This window comes from Diadema antillarum, unplaced genomic scaffold (assembly GCF_040938485.1).
Source record: "Diadema antillarum isolate AM-2024a unplaced genomic scaffold, OU_Dant_1.0 seq00000460_RagTag, whole genome shotgun sequence".
In the NCBI taxonomy this organism is placed as follows: domain Eukaryota; kingdom Metazoa; phylum Echinodermata; class Echinoidea; order Diadematoida; family Diadematidae; genus Diadema; species Diadema antillarum.
Window position 1 is genome coordinate 513,606 of NW_027271431.1, and position 17,840 is coordinate 531,445.

The 17,840-nt window shown below is 37.8% G+C and overlaps 1 protein-coding gene across 1 annotated transcript in view; it reads right to left on the reverse strand.

Annotated features, from left to right (window-relative positions):
• The window catches only part of LOC139733015 (gamma-aminobutyric acid receptor subunit beta-3-like), a 78,622-nt gene extending 72,815 nt beyond the window's left edge, over positions 1-5,807 (reverse strand). The window contains exons 1-2 of the mRNA XM_071643858.1: positions 5,692-5,807; positions 5,304-5,413 (exon numbers count right to left, since the gene is read on the reverse strand). Coding sequence (XP_071499959.1) covers positions 5,304-5,413; positions 5,692-5,771 — 190 coding nt within the window. The 5' untranslated portion in view covers positions 5,772-5,807. The remainder of the gene's footprint in view (positions 1-5,303; positions 5,414-5,691) is intronic.
• Positions 5,808-17,840: the final 12,033 nt, after the last annotated feature.

Here is a 17,840-nt window from a genome sequence, read left to right on the forward strand (position 1 = left end):
TTGTTTCTCTGTTTGGGAAGGAGCGAGTCGAATATGTCTGTGTGACTTTCAGTGGCTGTCTGGGAGATGTTTCTCCAAATTAAACCTCAAAATAGTCCGCGTATATCATCACGCCTTTTAACAAATACGCAGAGAACATTCCGAGCTCTTACTACCTTTCCCACACACTCAGAACTCTATCACTCTCTCCCTCTCACTCTATAGTGGCACTCTTTTCTATTATACTCTCTTTCTTTCTCGTTTGGTCCTTCTGCTCTGTATATTCCTTCTATATCTCTTTCTCTCTTTCTGTCCGGCGCCCTCTCTTCTCTCTTTCTCTATTCCTTCTCTCACTCACACACACAAACACTATCTCTCCCTCTCTTTCTCTCCGTCTGCAGTAGTTGAAGTGCTAATAGACGCATACTCCTGTTTCATTTATGCTCCTTCTCCGTTCCCCCATCAAGAGCCACATTTATGAAGCTGCTGGCAAAATGAGCACGAAATCGATGCTATCGTTTTCTCATTTGATATTCACACATTATCCTCAGTCATCGATAGATGTGTCGCGTTACAACGCCCCCCATATCTTAATCGGCGCTCAATTGATATGAACTGTGCAAACTAAGTAAGACGGAACTCATATTGGCTTGCAGTCTTCTAGGGACTAATGCAAAGACATACGGTAATCTCGCCAGAATGAAAAGGAAAAGAAAAGAGAGACATCGATGTAGTGAAAACGTTTACCATTCGACTCTTTTTCGAGGAAATAAAGTTTGGATACACTGCCAGAAAGAACTTAAAACAAAATACGTCATTGATATTTAGGCAGACCGATATGTTGATGAAAATGTTGCAGGTTCTCAGTATCAAATATCTCACCAACGACAATGCCATAAGTTGGGTATAAGGTGTATAAGTAACGCATGGTCATGCATGGTCAAGCAAGACAACCATTGATAATAAGTACTTCAAAATTGATGCATATATGTACATGTATGATATATAATATATATACAGTGTATATATATAATGCACACATATGTATCATATTTCATATCATAGTAGGTCTACATTATCATATATGTAATGACATATCTCATTGTGCAATCAAATTTTGTTTCCCTAACTGCTTTTCTTAGAGAATTGTTGTTGTTTTTTAAAATCTTGGTGGTATTTCGATATCATGAAAATGAAGTGTTAAAATGATTTCAAGGTCAGACTTTAGCTTTAAGGGCTTAAAGTATGGAAGAATGATAAAATGGAAATCCATATTAATTACTACAGTTTTCGACCTGATGATCACTATTCCATTCATGCAGCACAGTAAGGTTGTAACACGTATGAGTGGTTGTCACTCCTCTTTAGATACTATAGCTCCTAATGGCATGAAACGTGCCGAATAAAGGAAGAAAACGCGCTATGATTGGATAGCAGTCTGCTTCCGAGACGCATGAATTATAACACGGTTGTGATATCGATAATATTGCAGTGCGGCTATCGATCAGGGGAGAAAAATTCAAGAGACATTCCCATTTCGCTTGAATGATTTACTATAAACTCGAAATTAATCGAAAAATGGGCGTATTCATGACAACTTTAACGGTAATTATGATACAATATCGAGAGTGAAAAAACACATGAAAATAAAAAAAAGGAAATGGGAAATTGTATACATAAACAGAATGGTGACGATACACCGAAATGTGTAGCAGGTATTCAGGGGTGCTTACTGATGGGCGATCAATATTCATAAACCATTTCGCTCTATTCGTTTATTGCTCAACTGTGGAGCATTTTTCAGGTTCATTTGAGGAAAAGGAGAACATTCCCGTTTGCAGCTTAGCAGAGTTCGATCGAATACTTATAGTGCAGTGGGACCTTGGAATGCCAATTAAGCGGTATTATACGAATCAATACGCTTCTCAATCCACACTGGATTATAGCAATTCATTGACATGAGTATTTTATTTCTCATTTCATTTTAATTTGTTTGAGCTTCAGGTTGATTCGCATTTTTTTTTCTCCAGCAATGAAGGGAAGCAGCTGTCAATCAAAAATGTAGATGATATCGAAACCTTTTGTTAAAGAGACCCAATGTGAGAACGATATAATCTAGGATAAGGTGAAGGCGAGGGATGAATGTGTCTGATCACGTGTTCTCATCCATGATATATTTTATTCGCGATATATACAGCTAACTTATTGTGGTTGTTGTTGTTGCTGTTCTTTTTCAGAGACCTGACACGAGGACAGTCTGTAATAGAACAAAACCACTTACACGTAATACTTCTGAGTCACTTTACTATTATATGACTACACTTGCAGTTAAGAATTTTCTGTGAAGAACAATGAAAAAAGTGAAGACATTGTCAGAATCGATACAATAAGAACGCAGTATCTGCAAGGTAATCAAATTGCAGATACTGCGTTTTTCCTTGGGAGCAGACATTTGCATATTTCGTCTTTGCTCTTGTGTGCATTGCTATCAGTTCTCGAAGAAATTTATTTTGACACGACTATCTACTAGAACTATAACGACATCCAGCAGATTACGATCTTTAAAGTGATCAATTGCTATTTTCATCTCTGACCTTTGATTATCGGTTTGGCGAAAATCAATTTGACATAAAAAATCATATTTTTGCACGTTGCATTATCAGACAGATCAAGAAGTATTTCAAGGATTTGCTGTAGCACACTGCACTATCTGTACTCCTTGGATAGGTTTATCTCTCTGCCGCCACCCACACCCTCCTCCCTCCCCCCCCCCCCCCCCCCCCACACACACACATTCAAATAGAAGTTCTGGAAATATTGTGATATGTTTTGAGTGATGATTAGTTACGAGTTCCGCAATCTTTTTGAGTCCCATCATAAATCCCAGTTGAGTTGGGACAAAACATAGATATTTTGTTTTGATCCATGCAATGGGTACAATCTGACAATAGCTCAATTAAGCACGCAAACCGCCGTCATATCATCCCCGCACCCGCTGAAAGAAAAAAAAAAATAACTGAAACACCAAAGAAGAAAGAAAGGTGATCCGATTGTTAACCACAGTAAGAATGTAACATTTAACATCGAACATGTAACATACCCGTGCACACTCACACTGACAAACACACCCACACAACCAACCACATAATACTTCATGATTAAATCTACATAATCTTTCCCGCTCTCTCTTTATCTATCTCTCCCACATTGCTGTCGCTCTCTACCTGCAGTTGGTGTACAATGTTCCGTGTTTTGATTCCCTATAAATCTCTTAAATCTATTTCTCTCCGCTTTAATCACTTTGCGTGAAGAAGAACATCCAATAATATCGAGCTGTCAGTGTTTCAATACAGAGTAACCCCGCGTGATGTTAACCTTCTGCAGTTACCACCTCATATACCATATCGCAGGGTTCCCTCTTGATGGCGCCCTACAAAGTAGAGCGAAAAAGGATTCAGCGAATCAGACAACGAACATGAATACCATTCCTTGTATCAAACGAGCGTACAATAAGAAGTACATTCTTAGACCTTTCGCGAGAAATGAAACGAATCAAGACGCTTTAGCATACATTAATGCCATCCACCTATGGCGCACCGATTCAATACTGCTGATGACATTACCTAAAGTGGACCTAACATATACTGTCATACAAGTAAAACACCATAACCAATACAGACAAACACACACACATACACATACATATACACAAACATACATACATAAAACATACTGTTTGTTCAATGCATCATATCTCTATACACTACTCAATTAAAGCAGCCATTAAAGATGGATTGACGAAAAGTTTACACCAAAATATACCGACTAATCGAACCCATTTAATCAATGCATACAGTGGATAGCTAAAACTTTGGTAAACTAATAGGAAATCTTTGCGATTTCAGGAGATGTTCTTGGCATTCTCACTCATTTTAAAATGTTTAATCAAACTTTTCACCATTGTCATTGCACTTCGACAAAATCAAATATGATTTAACAATGGATTTTGACTTACTGTATTAAAGAATTGCGAGTGTTCACACTGTCTAGTAATGAGTGACGTGCATTTTTTAAATTCGTTCATGCACTACATAGTCAAATGACTTTATAGGGTAGAAAGAAGGTGTTTAACACGCACGTTGTTCCATGTACATTCGAACGTGTTATTTTCAGGCTGCTGTAATATTACTAGTTCTTGATCTTGTGCACCCCCCCCCCCCACCACCACAGAGAATAAAGAAAAAAACTCATACAAAACGTCTCTTCATACTATAAATTTTTCCTGTTATCTTTACATTTGGGCAAACCTTAATGAAGATAATTGAATCTTACAAATAAAAGGGTTGCCCGAGTCTTTACCCGACATAGCAACAGCCAGTGCATGTTATCTAACCTTATAATGGACCACGGAAGACCAGCCTATAAACATTCCAGAATGTTTTTGGCTTTAATGCCTGAGTGATGACGTATCTATTGCACCTGCTTTATGGAATCCTAGTCCCATGGCTGGGATATGTTTTGCCTACATTAGCCGACAAGCCTCAGGCATGCTGTTTTGTTGCTAGGATCCTCTGTGGATGATCGAGAAGCATCAAATCTGAATGTATAAGTAAACTTGGATGGACGGGGGGGGGGGGGGGGGGGGACAAGGTCCTGGCTACAAAAAAAAGAAGTAGTTGGAATCACTTGAGTGCAGTTGTGTTTGTTTGCTTTTGTTTTTATTACAAAATACTGCCATGAGCAAAAAAGCTTATCAGTGGTTCCATATCATTTACGGACGTGTGTTACAAGAATAGCCCTGTATTCATTACCACTACAGGAAATTATGAAACCAAGTTTGCATTCATAAATCAGTGTATGTGTATATTCATATCATTAAGTGAAAACAAGTAGGGCCTACTGTAGAATACACTTTCGCTTTGTATGTAAGGTTGTGGTACAACATACGTGTATGTGGTCAGATTGTAATGTGCAAGCATTTCATTATCTGACTTTTGCCAGTTACAACTTAGGAAGAATTACTAAAGCGCGCCAAATTAAGGATGAGAACCTCGAGCAACATGATTTATAATTTTTGTGCGCTGCTTAACCATGATCATACTGTAAAGACCGTCATGCACCGGTAGACATTGCGAAGCATACACACCATGCACACACCTGCACAACATTCTCTGTACTACTTCCGCCATGAGACACGCAGGGGGCTTCACAAACAATACAATTCCGTAACGGGTAGCGACCTAATACACGTTGCTCATATTCCACGGTACTGTATGGGAAATAAGAACGACGTAACCAAAATCAATTCAACGGTTTATACCCACCTCCAAATCTCGGCCGCAATCGAATGTCATAGTCATGGAGCATGGATTTGATTGCCGCTGTAATGTTCGCTATTCGATGGCTGTTGTCCAATTGATACGACTCGTTGTTCCTGCATGCAAATGATTGAATTTGTAGACAAAACAACAATACACCAATCATCATTCTCAGATTTCAGCAAGACTAATCACACATTAATGGCACATTTTACCGGGTATAAATAAAACGTGATGGTCGGCATTTTATACAGATTTGTTTGTTTTCCGTCACTTCGCATGCATCCACCCAAATCAAGCATAAATCCGACGGGAGAGCTTCCCGTACCTCTGCGATCTACATCCGATGTTAACTGACTGTGAAAGGCGAGAACAGTGGTTTTGGATGTCTTACCTACATTGCCCGAGCCCAGAGCCTGTCGTTAGCGAGAGAAGAAAGATGAGCGGTGACAAGATGAAAAGAACCACTGTCATGATTTTTAGAGGTGGCTATCTACCGAAATTCCAAAGACACGGCCCTCAGAAAATGCTTACTACACTGCATGTACGTTCCCCGTGTCATTTAGCCGTACCGCCGCCATAGATTCCTCGCTGCACGTCACGGTATGGGGCCGTGTTTAGTCGATAGGCCAACGGCGTATTCGCGCTGAGGCGTTCGTAACACGTCGCTTAACTTACGTTTCTTACACCACTATAAAACCGTTCTCCAAACAGACGACACTGGCCTGGCGCTATTGCGCATGCGCTAATCGAAAACTATAAACCCCCTCTCTCGTATCACTATAGTAAGCCTCAGAAGATGCCTTTTGGGGGCTCGAACGAGAACTCGGCCAGGGCTTGTAATTTCTTTTTCTTGCAGCTTACTGAAACATTATTCTTTCTCTTTATCGTCCCATTTTGCTGTTGGAAGGATGCTTTAATTTCCGTTCTAGAATTGCGAAGCAGATGCTACTGTGAGTAGCTCTAGATTAAACGTAAACAGGAAAGTTCCCCATCATCAGCTTCCATGCAGCGCGGTTGAAACTATAATTTGGAGTTTCTTTTGTGAGAACAAATGTATCGCATTTTAACTGTAGGGCGGTGATGGCTGAGAACGAATCAATTTATTTGTTGATAATCACATCGTTGGATGACAAGCACCCGTGTTTTCATCAATCACCCTTGGGGCTCAGGTAGCCTTGCCGTGAATGATTAGTTTGCGAGTTAAGGTTCAAGTGCTCTAATTAATTGTTTAGGCTGATAACAAAGTAGCTCCATTTTTAACCCCATTTCCCTGTCTATACTTGATGTTTTCTTGTCCTCCTGATATTTGGTTTGTCAATTAATTCTTTCATATTATTTTGTTCTACTTGTCGGTTGCAATGATAAGAATGTGATGACAACTTATTCACTCACTTTACAGCGAACATTTTCTCGGGAAGAATGGTATATAAGACTTAATATAGTATATGTCTTTTTTTGGGGGGACGGTTAATCACAGCTTACAAGAGTGCATTTATCATTATATTTGGGGTTCACATGATTGGTGAATATGTATTTGTTTTTTCATCTATGTCGTATGAACGTCATGTCCTGCAATTCAACGTAATGATGTTCTATGATCATCCTTGTTAAGAACAGTGCAGTATTATTCATTTCAAACTAGGTCTTACTAACGTATTATGCAATAAATTGGGAGGAATTTCTACTTTTTCTCTATCAAATAAGTAACTTTTTTTCTCTCTCTATTTGCAATTTTATTTCATCGAACATATCCTTACTAAGATCCTTAAAAAAGGGGGGGTCATTTACCACAGTCTTATCGTTACTGGAAATTCCGCGCGTGAGGCTTGTTATCTTCTTAACGTATTTATATTTCGCTGCATAAATCGCGTTTTAAACAGCAGTGCTACTTGAAATAAACACCAAGCGAAATGAAGTGGCGTGAGACATACTTGTTCCATCTAGACAGAAACAACGCCAAAAGACAGCACACTAAAAAAAAAACCACTTAAACACATGGAAAAAAAAATAAAGATACAGTCACGGTGATAACACGTCTCTGGTCACTCGCAACCCTTCCAGATTTGGCGTAAAAACCACTGTTCCTCACTTCCGCTGTGGGCAGACGGCGGGCCTGCATCTCTTCATGTCATTCCATGTTGATGTTAACTCAGCCTTTAATAGCAAGGGTACTGCATAGAGAGAGAGAGAGAGAGAGAGAGAGAGAGAGAGAGAGAGAGAGAGATCAGAATCCGCTGGAGTGAAAAATCGCATAATCCGCAGATATTTCATTAAAGTGAAGAGTTCACTGAATCGAGATTAAATATCCGTGATAATTATGCCGACCTTTAAGGCATCGTCTCCATTATTTGCCGGCAACTGAATATGTATCTTTACTCGAAGCTTTGATGATGGATGAGTGAATACACAAAACTGATTTGGTATTCAATCATGAAATGAGTCGGCGCCGAAGGACTAAATCTGCCGAGACCTAACAGACGTTTGCAAGCTCTCCTTAATACTCGCTATAGTAGAAGGAGAAAAAGGGGCGGGAAACCATTACATGATTCGAAGTCGCTTTCTTCGACGCATCCGTCAATCTCTCTGACATGGCCTTTATGCATAGTCCTGTTCAGTGCCGAGATAAAAATTTTAACTTTGCTTTCTTTCTTTTTCTCTGAGATTCTGCGATAGTTTGCCGTGTTCAGCTGTTGTTGTTTTTAAGACGTGTCATTATCTATTACTTATGATATTAGACATGAGAGCGTAATAAAACAATGTCAATCAAACGTGTGAACGAGCCATCAAATTCTCAACATGAAGAACAGTATGGAACTTTGGAGACAAGAATCACGTAATATCGTTTGTAAATTTGTTCGCACAAAGCACGTATAAGACTGCGAGTGATATTGGATCATGGTGTATTATTAAGTCCTATGGAACAGTCATATCTAATCATAATGACTTGGTATTATATACTGAACCGTATGTACTCCAATCAATATGTTTACAAACTTAATTTCCACGCTATTGTAACTAACTGTAAATGGCAGGATCTGATTTTAGTTGTCATTTCCAATAGTTAGCATGGGTGCGTACTCTCGGCTGATGTTCAGGTCTGTATTCAAAGTCGTTATTTAACTCGACACATGTATTCTGATACAATATGTATTGATCCCTCAAGCGGAATATGTGTTGAAGTTCCCTGTCTGAAATGTATCATCAAATTTAAATTTGATGTGATGCATTGTGAAGTCTTTCACTTTTACATTTTTGTTTTTCGTTGTTTTAGTGATGGTCTTGATCTCGATTTCACTGGTCTTATCTCATGATTTTTTTATTCATTATCATTTTTGTTGTGTGTGTGGCTCAAATTTAGTTTTCTCCGCGACGAGGCCCCCTCCATTCCCAAGTTGCCTAAGGTGGCATTCTGCATAATGTGCATTGTTACCCATGCACAAAACCTGATAACATCGGGCCATTCATTCCATGTCTTTGTAATTTATAAATCAACAGACCACACCTTCCTAAATACGACATGTCATTAGCCACGGTTTATTTCAAATTTAAACATAAAACGCGACAACGAGATAAGCACAGTTCTTTTATAAAATCGTAAGCAGCCGGGAGATATGTATTCACAAACAAAATATTGTAATTAATAACTGATAATAATTAATATCTATTATTAGAAATTGATGCCAAAATGTAAGAAAAGTTATATTGCATGGATGTAATGATTCATGACAGAATATGCTGGGAACTATTACTTGTTCACAGTTGAAGAGTTTGTTCGCAAAATAAGTCCATTTTTGAAGATTTTGAAGTACGGTCTCTGTCATAAAGTACAAAATAATACCTTTTAAATAATATATTGGTCACTACATATAAAGGTACATTTTTGAAGTAATGGTCAAAAGAAGCAAAAATTTTCTTATTATTGTCTTTATTTTTCTTGACCTTTAATCGCAAATGTCTCCATTTGGCAAATATGGACTTATCGGTTTTGCGAACAAACTCTTCAGTTGCTGTCGTTTTGTGTGTGTGTGTGTTTGTGATGTAATGTATTTCTGTTTGGAAGCTCATCACAAGCTTTGCTTTCTTGATGTTCTGCCTTCCTTTGTACGATTTATACGTGAAATGCGATGAGAACATCATTATAAGAAAGTTTTTGCAAACTTGAACTTGAACTTGACAGAATATTATTGCAACAGTTTTTTCATCCTATGATTATGATAATGTGTTTGTGTTTTCGTCACGTATGTCATCAAAGAATTAAAAAACACCTCCCATTGTTAACGTTGAAAACATAGAATGGGAGAAAGTTGATGCTTTGCTTAATATTTTGCTTCAGGCAAACAAAACACGCGCGCACACCCCTAAACACAAACAAGTTCACAATTCACCTCAGATTGGTATCCTTTAATGAAAGGTCTATTACTTTTCATGTCGCCACGCCTGTATAGTTTCTGATCTTCAAATTGTTTGACCAATCATAACTGCCTTTTGTAAGAGATTGATACAGTACTCGTGACTGATTTTTTTTTATATATTGCTAGATGGTTTACGCAAAGTGCAACATCTACAATAGGGAAACTATGACGTTGAAATTGCCTTTCTGTGCAATAAAATGTGATGGTCACAGTAGACAGTTACGTCATGTAGAACATATAGAAAACACACTCATACATAAAACAATGCAAAACATGTGCCTGAGTCAAATGATGAAACATCTTGCATTGATAAACTGCATGCATAATGATCCGTTCACTGACGCCAAAAGTACGCATTCTTCTGTCGAATTACGCTCATTGACTGAGCCATCGAAAACAAAAAAGGAGGAAAAAGAAAATGCTAGCGAAAGCTGGGATTGCAAATCAGAAGACAAAAATAATTATGCTCCTAAGGGAAATGCTGGTGTGGGTTGATATGTGATGCTTATCTAATGAAAAGATGTGCCACCAACTATACCGTGCCCTGCTCTTGATGAGTACTCCGTGTTTGCGTAGTTATCAAACCATGATACACCGAGAGAAAGAAAAAAAAAATACTAATTTTACATACATTTGTGGGCCATGCACATATTGTAGTGTGTTCCGCAAAACCATTACTCATCAACAAAAAGAAGGAATTATTTCAACTATGTAGCATAATCAAGTGCAGTACATGTATTTAGGAAATTCTCACTGTTCTTTTTCAAGAGATACTCTGATAGATTATGTCTCTCTTTCTCAAACGTGGAGATAGCCCGTCTACTAGCTACCCCATTGAAGAGGGCTAATCAATTCAAACCCCATTAAGATCAAATTCCCTTTAATGGATATTGATGCATGCGATTACCTAACAAGACAGGGGGTTTTTATTCGGGACAAAGGAAATAAATAACTGCATGTATATACTGTAAATGTATTCAAACATAACACAAAAACAAATGGCATTTATAGTAAATGCAGTAGTTTAGCAGACATTAGGCTCTGACAACGAAGAGGGCAGCACGAAATGGCGTACTTGTGCTGTGTCATTTTATGCTCACTTTAACTTTAATGAATTAATCTCACTACATGGGAGTAATGGTCACAACCATATTAAACACATCAACTCAGGTAATATCGTCAGTAATTATACAACCTTCTTTTATGGTTAGCGCACAAATGTATCATAAACATCATGCTGAAGCAGATAGAATACGTTGGTAACTAAAAACGTTTTTCCTCCTGTAAAAGTTATAATTGTTATTGCTGCGTAACAAGGGAAAATAGGAATAGGGATTCATGTGTTTCTTTAAAAGCTCAATGAGAGATTATGACGTCACAATATCATTATCGCCTCATATCTCACCGACTAATACGTCTACTAAAATATCACTGTTACCTAATTCTTATGGTTTTCTTATTTCTGTAATGTGGAAAACTCTTTATCATTCCGTTCCTTTCATTTTATTCTTCTCATTAAATTCAACTTGAACTTGTTAATGAATTTTACTACCAGGTTGTGGATTGTTAGCGCAAAGGGATGGAACGGCACTCTCTGGGTATGTTGAAGGCATAGTCTTTGTACATTCAGCAGACAAGAAAAGAAACGAAAAGGTAGGCATATGCATACATGTATATGATTGCGATTTTCCAGAGCCTTTCTTTATGTAGTGTATCAATCAGGAAGATTTTATTTGCGTTCTGCAATTGGTGATTGCATTTCGTCTGGTGCGCGCCCCCGTGGATAGCCCAGTGCAATAGGTTAAGCAAATAAGGGTCATCGTAGCCAGGGCATCACGTCTTTTGCCAGCCAAGCCCAGACTGCATATAGAGACAAATAGAAAGGAAAGAGAAAGAGGAAAGATATGACTTCGTCTTGGCAATCATATAATACACTTACACCTTGTTACGGGTTGACGTTGCTGATATAGATCCAGCCGCGTGTGATCCAGTTTCTGATAGACGGTAGCTTAATAGTGCCCTAGTTTATTATTTTCATGTTATTTGTGTCTAGACTTTTCTCTCTCTCATTTTATTCCTCATCTCCCACTATGTCTGTCTGTCTGTCTCTCTCTCTCTCTCTCTCTCTCTCTCTCTCTCTCTCACCCTCTCTCTCTCTCTCTCTCTTAATCTCTCGTCTTTTCCTTACGTCTTCCTCCTTGCTGGCTTGACACTTTTTTCTCTTCTCGTTTAATCTAGCAGATGAGTAGTACATGAGTGTGTTTGGACATTCTTTGTTGTTGTTGAATGCATAGCTGTGGGTAAGCAAAGAGATACAGAAATAGATGAAGAACGAGAGAAAGATATACATATATATATATATATAGAGAGAGAGAGAGATATATGAATAGATAGAGAGATAGATAGATATAGATAGAAAGATAATTAGATATATATATACATATATATATATATATATATATATATATATATATAGATAGATACATACACACATACATACATACATACATACATAGATAAAGATAGAAAGAAATATAAAAAGATAGATAGAAAGATAAAGACATAGAAAGATAAAAAGATAGATAAATAGATAGATAGATAGATAGATAGATAGATTGATAGAGGGAGGGAAGGAGAGGGAAAGAAGGAATGTACTATAGAGAGAAAGAGAGATGGGGAGAGATGAGGAGAGAAGAAGGTGATGGCGTATGAACGCCAGCGAGGGTGTCAATGTTGACTTTATCATGTTCATAACCAACATGTTTGAGTGCTAGCGATGCATACACCACTTGTGAAAACATCGTCTTTAGCATCACACGTGACTGCACATTGTGAACACACACATTCTCTCTCCTCTATTTCCCAAGATAGAAAAAAATATATATACAATGTATATCTAAGTTTCAAAAAAAATCTCCGGTGTCAGGTAATTTGGTTGTTTGTCTGCAACGTTCATCTTTATTACATTTTTGTTTCGCTGCGATTTTCACATTAATTTCCTTTTCGCCTTGCTCCATAGCAAACATTGAAAGCCGAACTACGTCCTAGCCGGTACCACGCATGGTGTGGGGATAAATTTGTTTTATCGTTGCTAATAGCTACCAGGGTTTTTTTTTTCCCTTAAGAAAGAAAAGAAAGAAGGAAACTATACGAGCACATGGACAAAAAGAGCAAAGTCATTATTCATTGTGGCTAATACCATTTGCTCCTCTTCTCTGCAGATCTTAACGGCTTTCCGCCTGCATTGTGCAATCAGAAAGTTATCAAGCTATCTACACGAGATTTAGAATGTGGAGAATGATAAGATCGTAGATTGCTTCACTTCTGTTGTCGTGCATTCTTAATTTTGTTTTGAACCATGGCATGCATTCAATGACTACCATAATTTGTATCCGCGTGTAAAGATGAATGATACCATGTAGGCAAGTAAAAAAGAAAATTCTCATCTCGGCATATTACCTAGGTATGCTGACCCATAACAGCTACTCGGGAGACACTATCGAACACAAGGAAATAATGAGAATAATCATAGCATTGGGCTGACCTACCTTCTCCATTGAAGTGCTTTCCTCAGGGCTTTGCGATATGCCATCGTAGTAGATTATTGTGCTTACTTAATGGATGTAATCTTTAGAATCAGACACTGACATATGGGCATATTCTAATACTGATACTGTGATACCGTCATGAATACGCACTGATTTTGTATCATGCCTATGTACCTTTGCGCCAGGAGAACGCTGTGTATAACCAACATGACCAACAGACTACACGATGAATACAACATTTTGAGTGATTCGTTGTTGATGTGTTTTAGTAGTTGCTTACGTCAAACATCTTGATGTGAACGTTGTGAAATGTGATTCTTATAATTATGACATTGAGATAGATCTTCATCACATACTTCGTCGACAGGAGAAGTCAACCTATCTATTTATACCTATCTATCTGTCTATCCATCTAATTATCTATCTATCTATCTATGTATCTATCAATCTATATATATTCATCTATCTATCTATCTATGTATATATCAATCATGTTTTCCTGTACCACCCTCTGATTCTTATTTTCTGTTCACGTTTTATTTCTCTCTTTCCTCGTCAATTTCAGACGATATAATCTATGCCCTGTCTTATCTCGCTCTTCTCTTTAGTCCATGTCTATCTATCTATCTATCTATCTATCTATCTATCTATCTATCTATCTACTAATCTATCTATCTATCTATCTATCTATCTATCTATCTATCTATCTATCTATATATCTGTCTGTCTATCAACATGTTTATCTCTCTCTCCCACATTCCCTCTTTTTTCTCGCCTCTCCCCTTTCTCAGTTCCCCTTGCTTTAATTGACTGCCATTCTTACCTTTTCTCTCTCTTAATGTTGAAACAATCTGAGCCCATTAATTTCAAGGTTGCTGAAAGTCTATTGACACAAAATCTGCCATAAGAGTACATAGCCGCTACACCGCTACCTTCACCTCCAAATATCATCCCATTACTTTGTTTCGACGATTTGTTTGGAAAAGATATTAAGATGAACAACGTAATTGCGCTTTCACTCGCCGGGGCAAGCAGCGCATGAAGGCGCTGAGGTATTCACACTGCTCTGGGCGAGCCAGCGTAGTGGACTTTAACTATTTTGCTTCGGAAAACAAAGCTGACATTTTTTTCTCCATAGCTTATTGACACTTTGGGCTAATACGGTAAACGTGAACTAAGAATCGCTTCTAATTAATCTGTCTTTCTCCAGTCATCTGGACGTTTCTGAAAGGAGAGCATGTAGAACTTTGTCGAGTGGCAAAATGAGAATCTAAGCTCACAATGGCACTTACAGGGTATCGCAGTCCCCAATTGTCACTTTGTCATGCATTACAGAACAATAATGCGTGTATTGGGATCGTAATAAGGATCTTCTTTATTACATGCGTGTACAGTGTTTCATGGTTCTTATAAGTATGATTAATATACTGGTATAGTATATTTAGGCCTTAGAAGGAACCTGCCTTACATACGTTACAAACCATTTGTTTAAGTACAGATTTCTGATATCAAACTATGAGTTATTGAATCAAATATTGAATGAAAAGGCAACTACACAATGCCACATGCACTTACAAGGGGGGGGGGAGGTGGGTTGAAATTCTTGTCTACGACTTTCTGCTAAGAATATTCTGGTTCTTATATGACAAACCTTTCTTTGTTCATTTGATAGATAGTGACTTGCTTTGAATATAAAGTTTCTTTCCTCTTTTAAAGATTTTGTTGTGTTGGTGATTTGTTGTTTCTTCGAATCATGTACATTGTAATCCGTCGTTTTCTATAATATCACTTAAAAGATACATTTAACTTATTTGTGATTTTTATTTATGATAAATTTCATTTATTCATTCCAAGAGTGTCCCCGGTGCACTTAGAGGCTACACGGATGTACATGGTGTCTTTATGAAAAGTACGGATTGTTGGTTGTTGTTTTTTTCATGTGTGAAACCCAAGTTCAGAAAAAACCCTTGTCCTCCCCCTCCCACGTGAGGGTACGCCAACAATTACACCAGATACCTCCCTTTTGGTTACACGATGATGCCGGTGATAAGACGGATGATCCCGGAGCAACGATCCGAGATGCAACCCGTGAAAGTGTGAAAGGGGATTTAGACATTGCCTACAGTGAAGGAAGGTATTATCAAACTGACTGTACGACTTGGTGCGCTCATGAAAGGTGTTTTATACTGCTGACTCTTGGTTCGTAAACTTTCACGTACCTGATAGGTAGGAAAATGAGAAAAACCAACCTAAAAAAAATATCTACGTCTACGGAGACTCTTTCACTTGACTACGTGGTTCAAAAAATAGGGACAATTTTGTGTTAAAACCTTATATCAACCGGGTTGCCACAGAATTCTTATTTTGAGATTTGCTGGAAAATTCACCACTTCGACCTTTCCTCGGTTTTGTAATGCAAGAATATACCTATATATATATATATATATATATTTTTTTTTTTTTGCATAAAGAGAAGCAGGGAGAGGAAGAAAGAGAAAAAAAACTGAGTAATTAAGTTTGATTTGAAATTCTATCTTTTTTATCAAAAAAACCCAATGGTAATTTGCACTGTGATTAACACAGAACTGTCAAAATGATGAATCAAATGCCGCCACCTAAAATGGTAACGGGAGCGTGAAATGAAAGTAGAGAGCGTAAAGATATAAATATATATATATATATATATATATATATATATATATATATATCTGAAGATTTTTTCTGATTTGCTCTTGAGTAGTTTTTGTTCAATTTACTCGATCATGAGATTACTTTGTTGAAAGCAATATGCTGCAAAGCTTACTAAAAATAAAGCAATGCATTTCATTTTTTTCCATTTGACTTTAAGTACCAGCGGTATATTGGTGAATAGTGCTAACATTTATCCTATGTTTCGACCCCTCTCTCTCTCTCTCTCTCTCTCTCTCTCTCTCTCTCTCTCTCTCTCAAACACACACACACACGCACAAACACACACACATCCTCTCTTCCCCACCCACTCCCCTCTCTTTGTCTCTATCTATATCTCGCACTCTCTTTTTTTTTGTATTATATATTTCTCAGAATTCAGGCATACATTTTTTAAAAGATAATCAAAATTTAATCTTCACTGTACTTTCTTTGTTCAAGTCAATCATTCTTGGTTTATCTTTTTAATGCCTTGCTCATTTTGTCTAATAACATGTTACAATGCGCTCATAAACCTGCTGATACCCAACACACATTCACTAACACAGAGACTTACGTGCCTACATCACTTCGTCGTTTTTCATATTCTTTTTTTCAACGGCACAGAAACATTCTTGGAAACGCCAATAGGTCGTGAAATATCATGCACTCATGAATATCGTTGAGCACCCTTAGGAAAGTCATGAGATCTAAGTTTCGTGTCTCGTCTTATTTTTCTCCATTATTTCGGGCCATATAGGAAACTCGGGTGTCCTTTCGTTTGTGATTTCCTTATTCTCATAATTCCAGTGCGAGATTTGTCAATTATTCAGCGATCACGAGGCGTCGAGATAATTCCCATGCCATGATACAGGGCCAAAGTGCTAGTGTCATACTAATAAAGGAAGATGACCTCTTCGGTATTCTCTCCGGCACGTTCTTTTTTTTTTTCTTCTTCTTCTTCTTCTGGAGAGCAAAGTCATGAACAGAAAAGTGAGTTTGAAATTACGTGCATCGCGCAGACTCCCTTATATGACAAAATGTTATGCCTAGTTCAATCAATTACATTTGTGAAGAACAACAGTACATTATTACTACAGTATACATGAACACTTCACACAGACAAAAGCACACATAACATTATAATCATGTATATGTTGATTATGTATTTGCATATTGACAATGTTCTTGTATTCTTTTCATTTACTAAAGTGTGACAAGGTCACGGTGTGACATTTATCTAGGTGTGACATTTTTACCATTCCCAAAAGCACCTACTAGTGACAACGGATAAGACAGTTGAAGTGCTTTTAGTCCTTTTCCTCACAACCATAACTATTCCCGTCGGTATTAAGCCTTCCGTCATTCCGTGTTAAAGCAGTGTTCTTGTATTAATCCTTTCTACACTTTTGCTTCTTTATTTTTTTTTTTGTCGCCTTTGATAAATTTGATGGATATAATCTTCGGTTGATTCAGCGTGGACATCCGAAGAATTTTAGCCCCACCACCAGCCCATCTTAAAGCCCTTCATCTCTACCTCGCTTCACCAAGTCCGAAACCGTATGTTCCGTGATTGAGAGATGGAGATGTCTTTAATTGAATTGGCTTCGATTCGGCCATCCCTTTGAAGTCGTCTTCCCGGACAGAATTATCGCTCATTCTTATCATGCGGTTCTCCAATTACGACGAATGGAAAAAGTAGCCGTTAATACGGTCATGATGAGGAAGAACTTAAAGGGTAATGGAAGGCTTCACGGCATCCATTAAGATGTAACAACTCGTCGTTTAAAGTAGTGACCCAAATGACTTAACTGTAATCACCGGCATTTGTGTCATACGCGATGTGTATTTTTATCGTCCTCTTCTCTTTGCCTTCTCCATGAACGTTGTAAAGATGGAATTCTGTCTGTCCT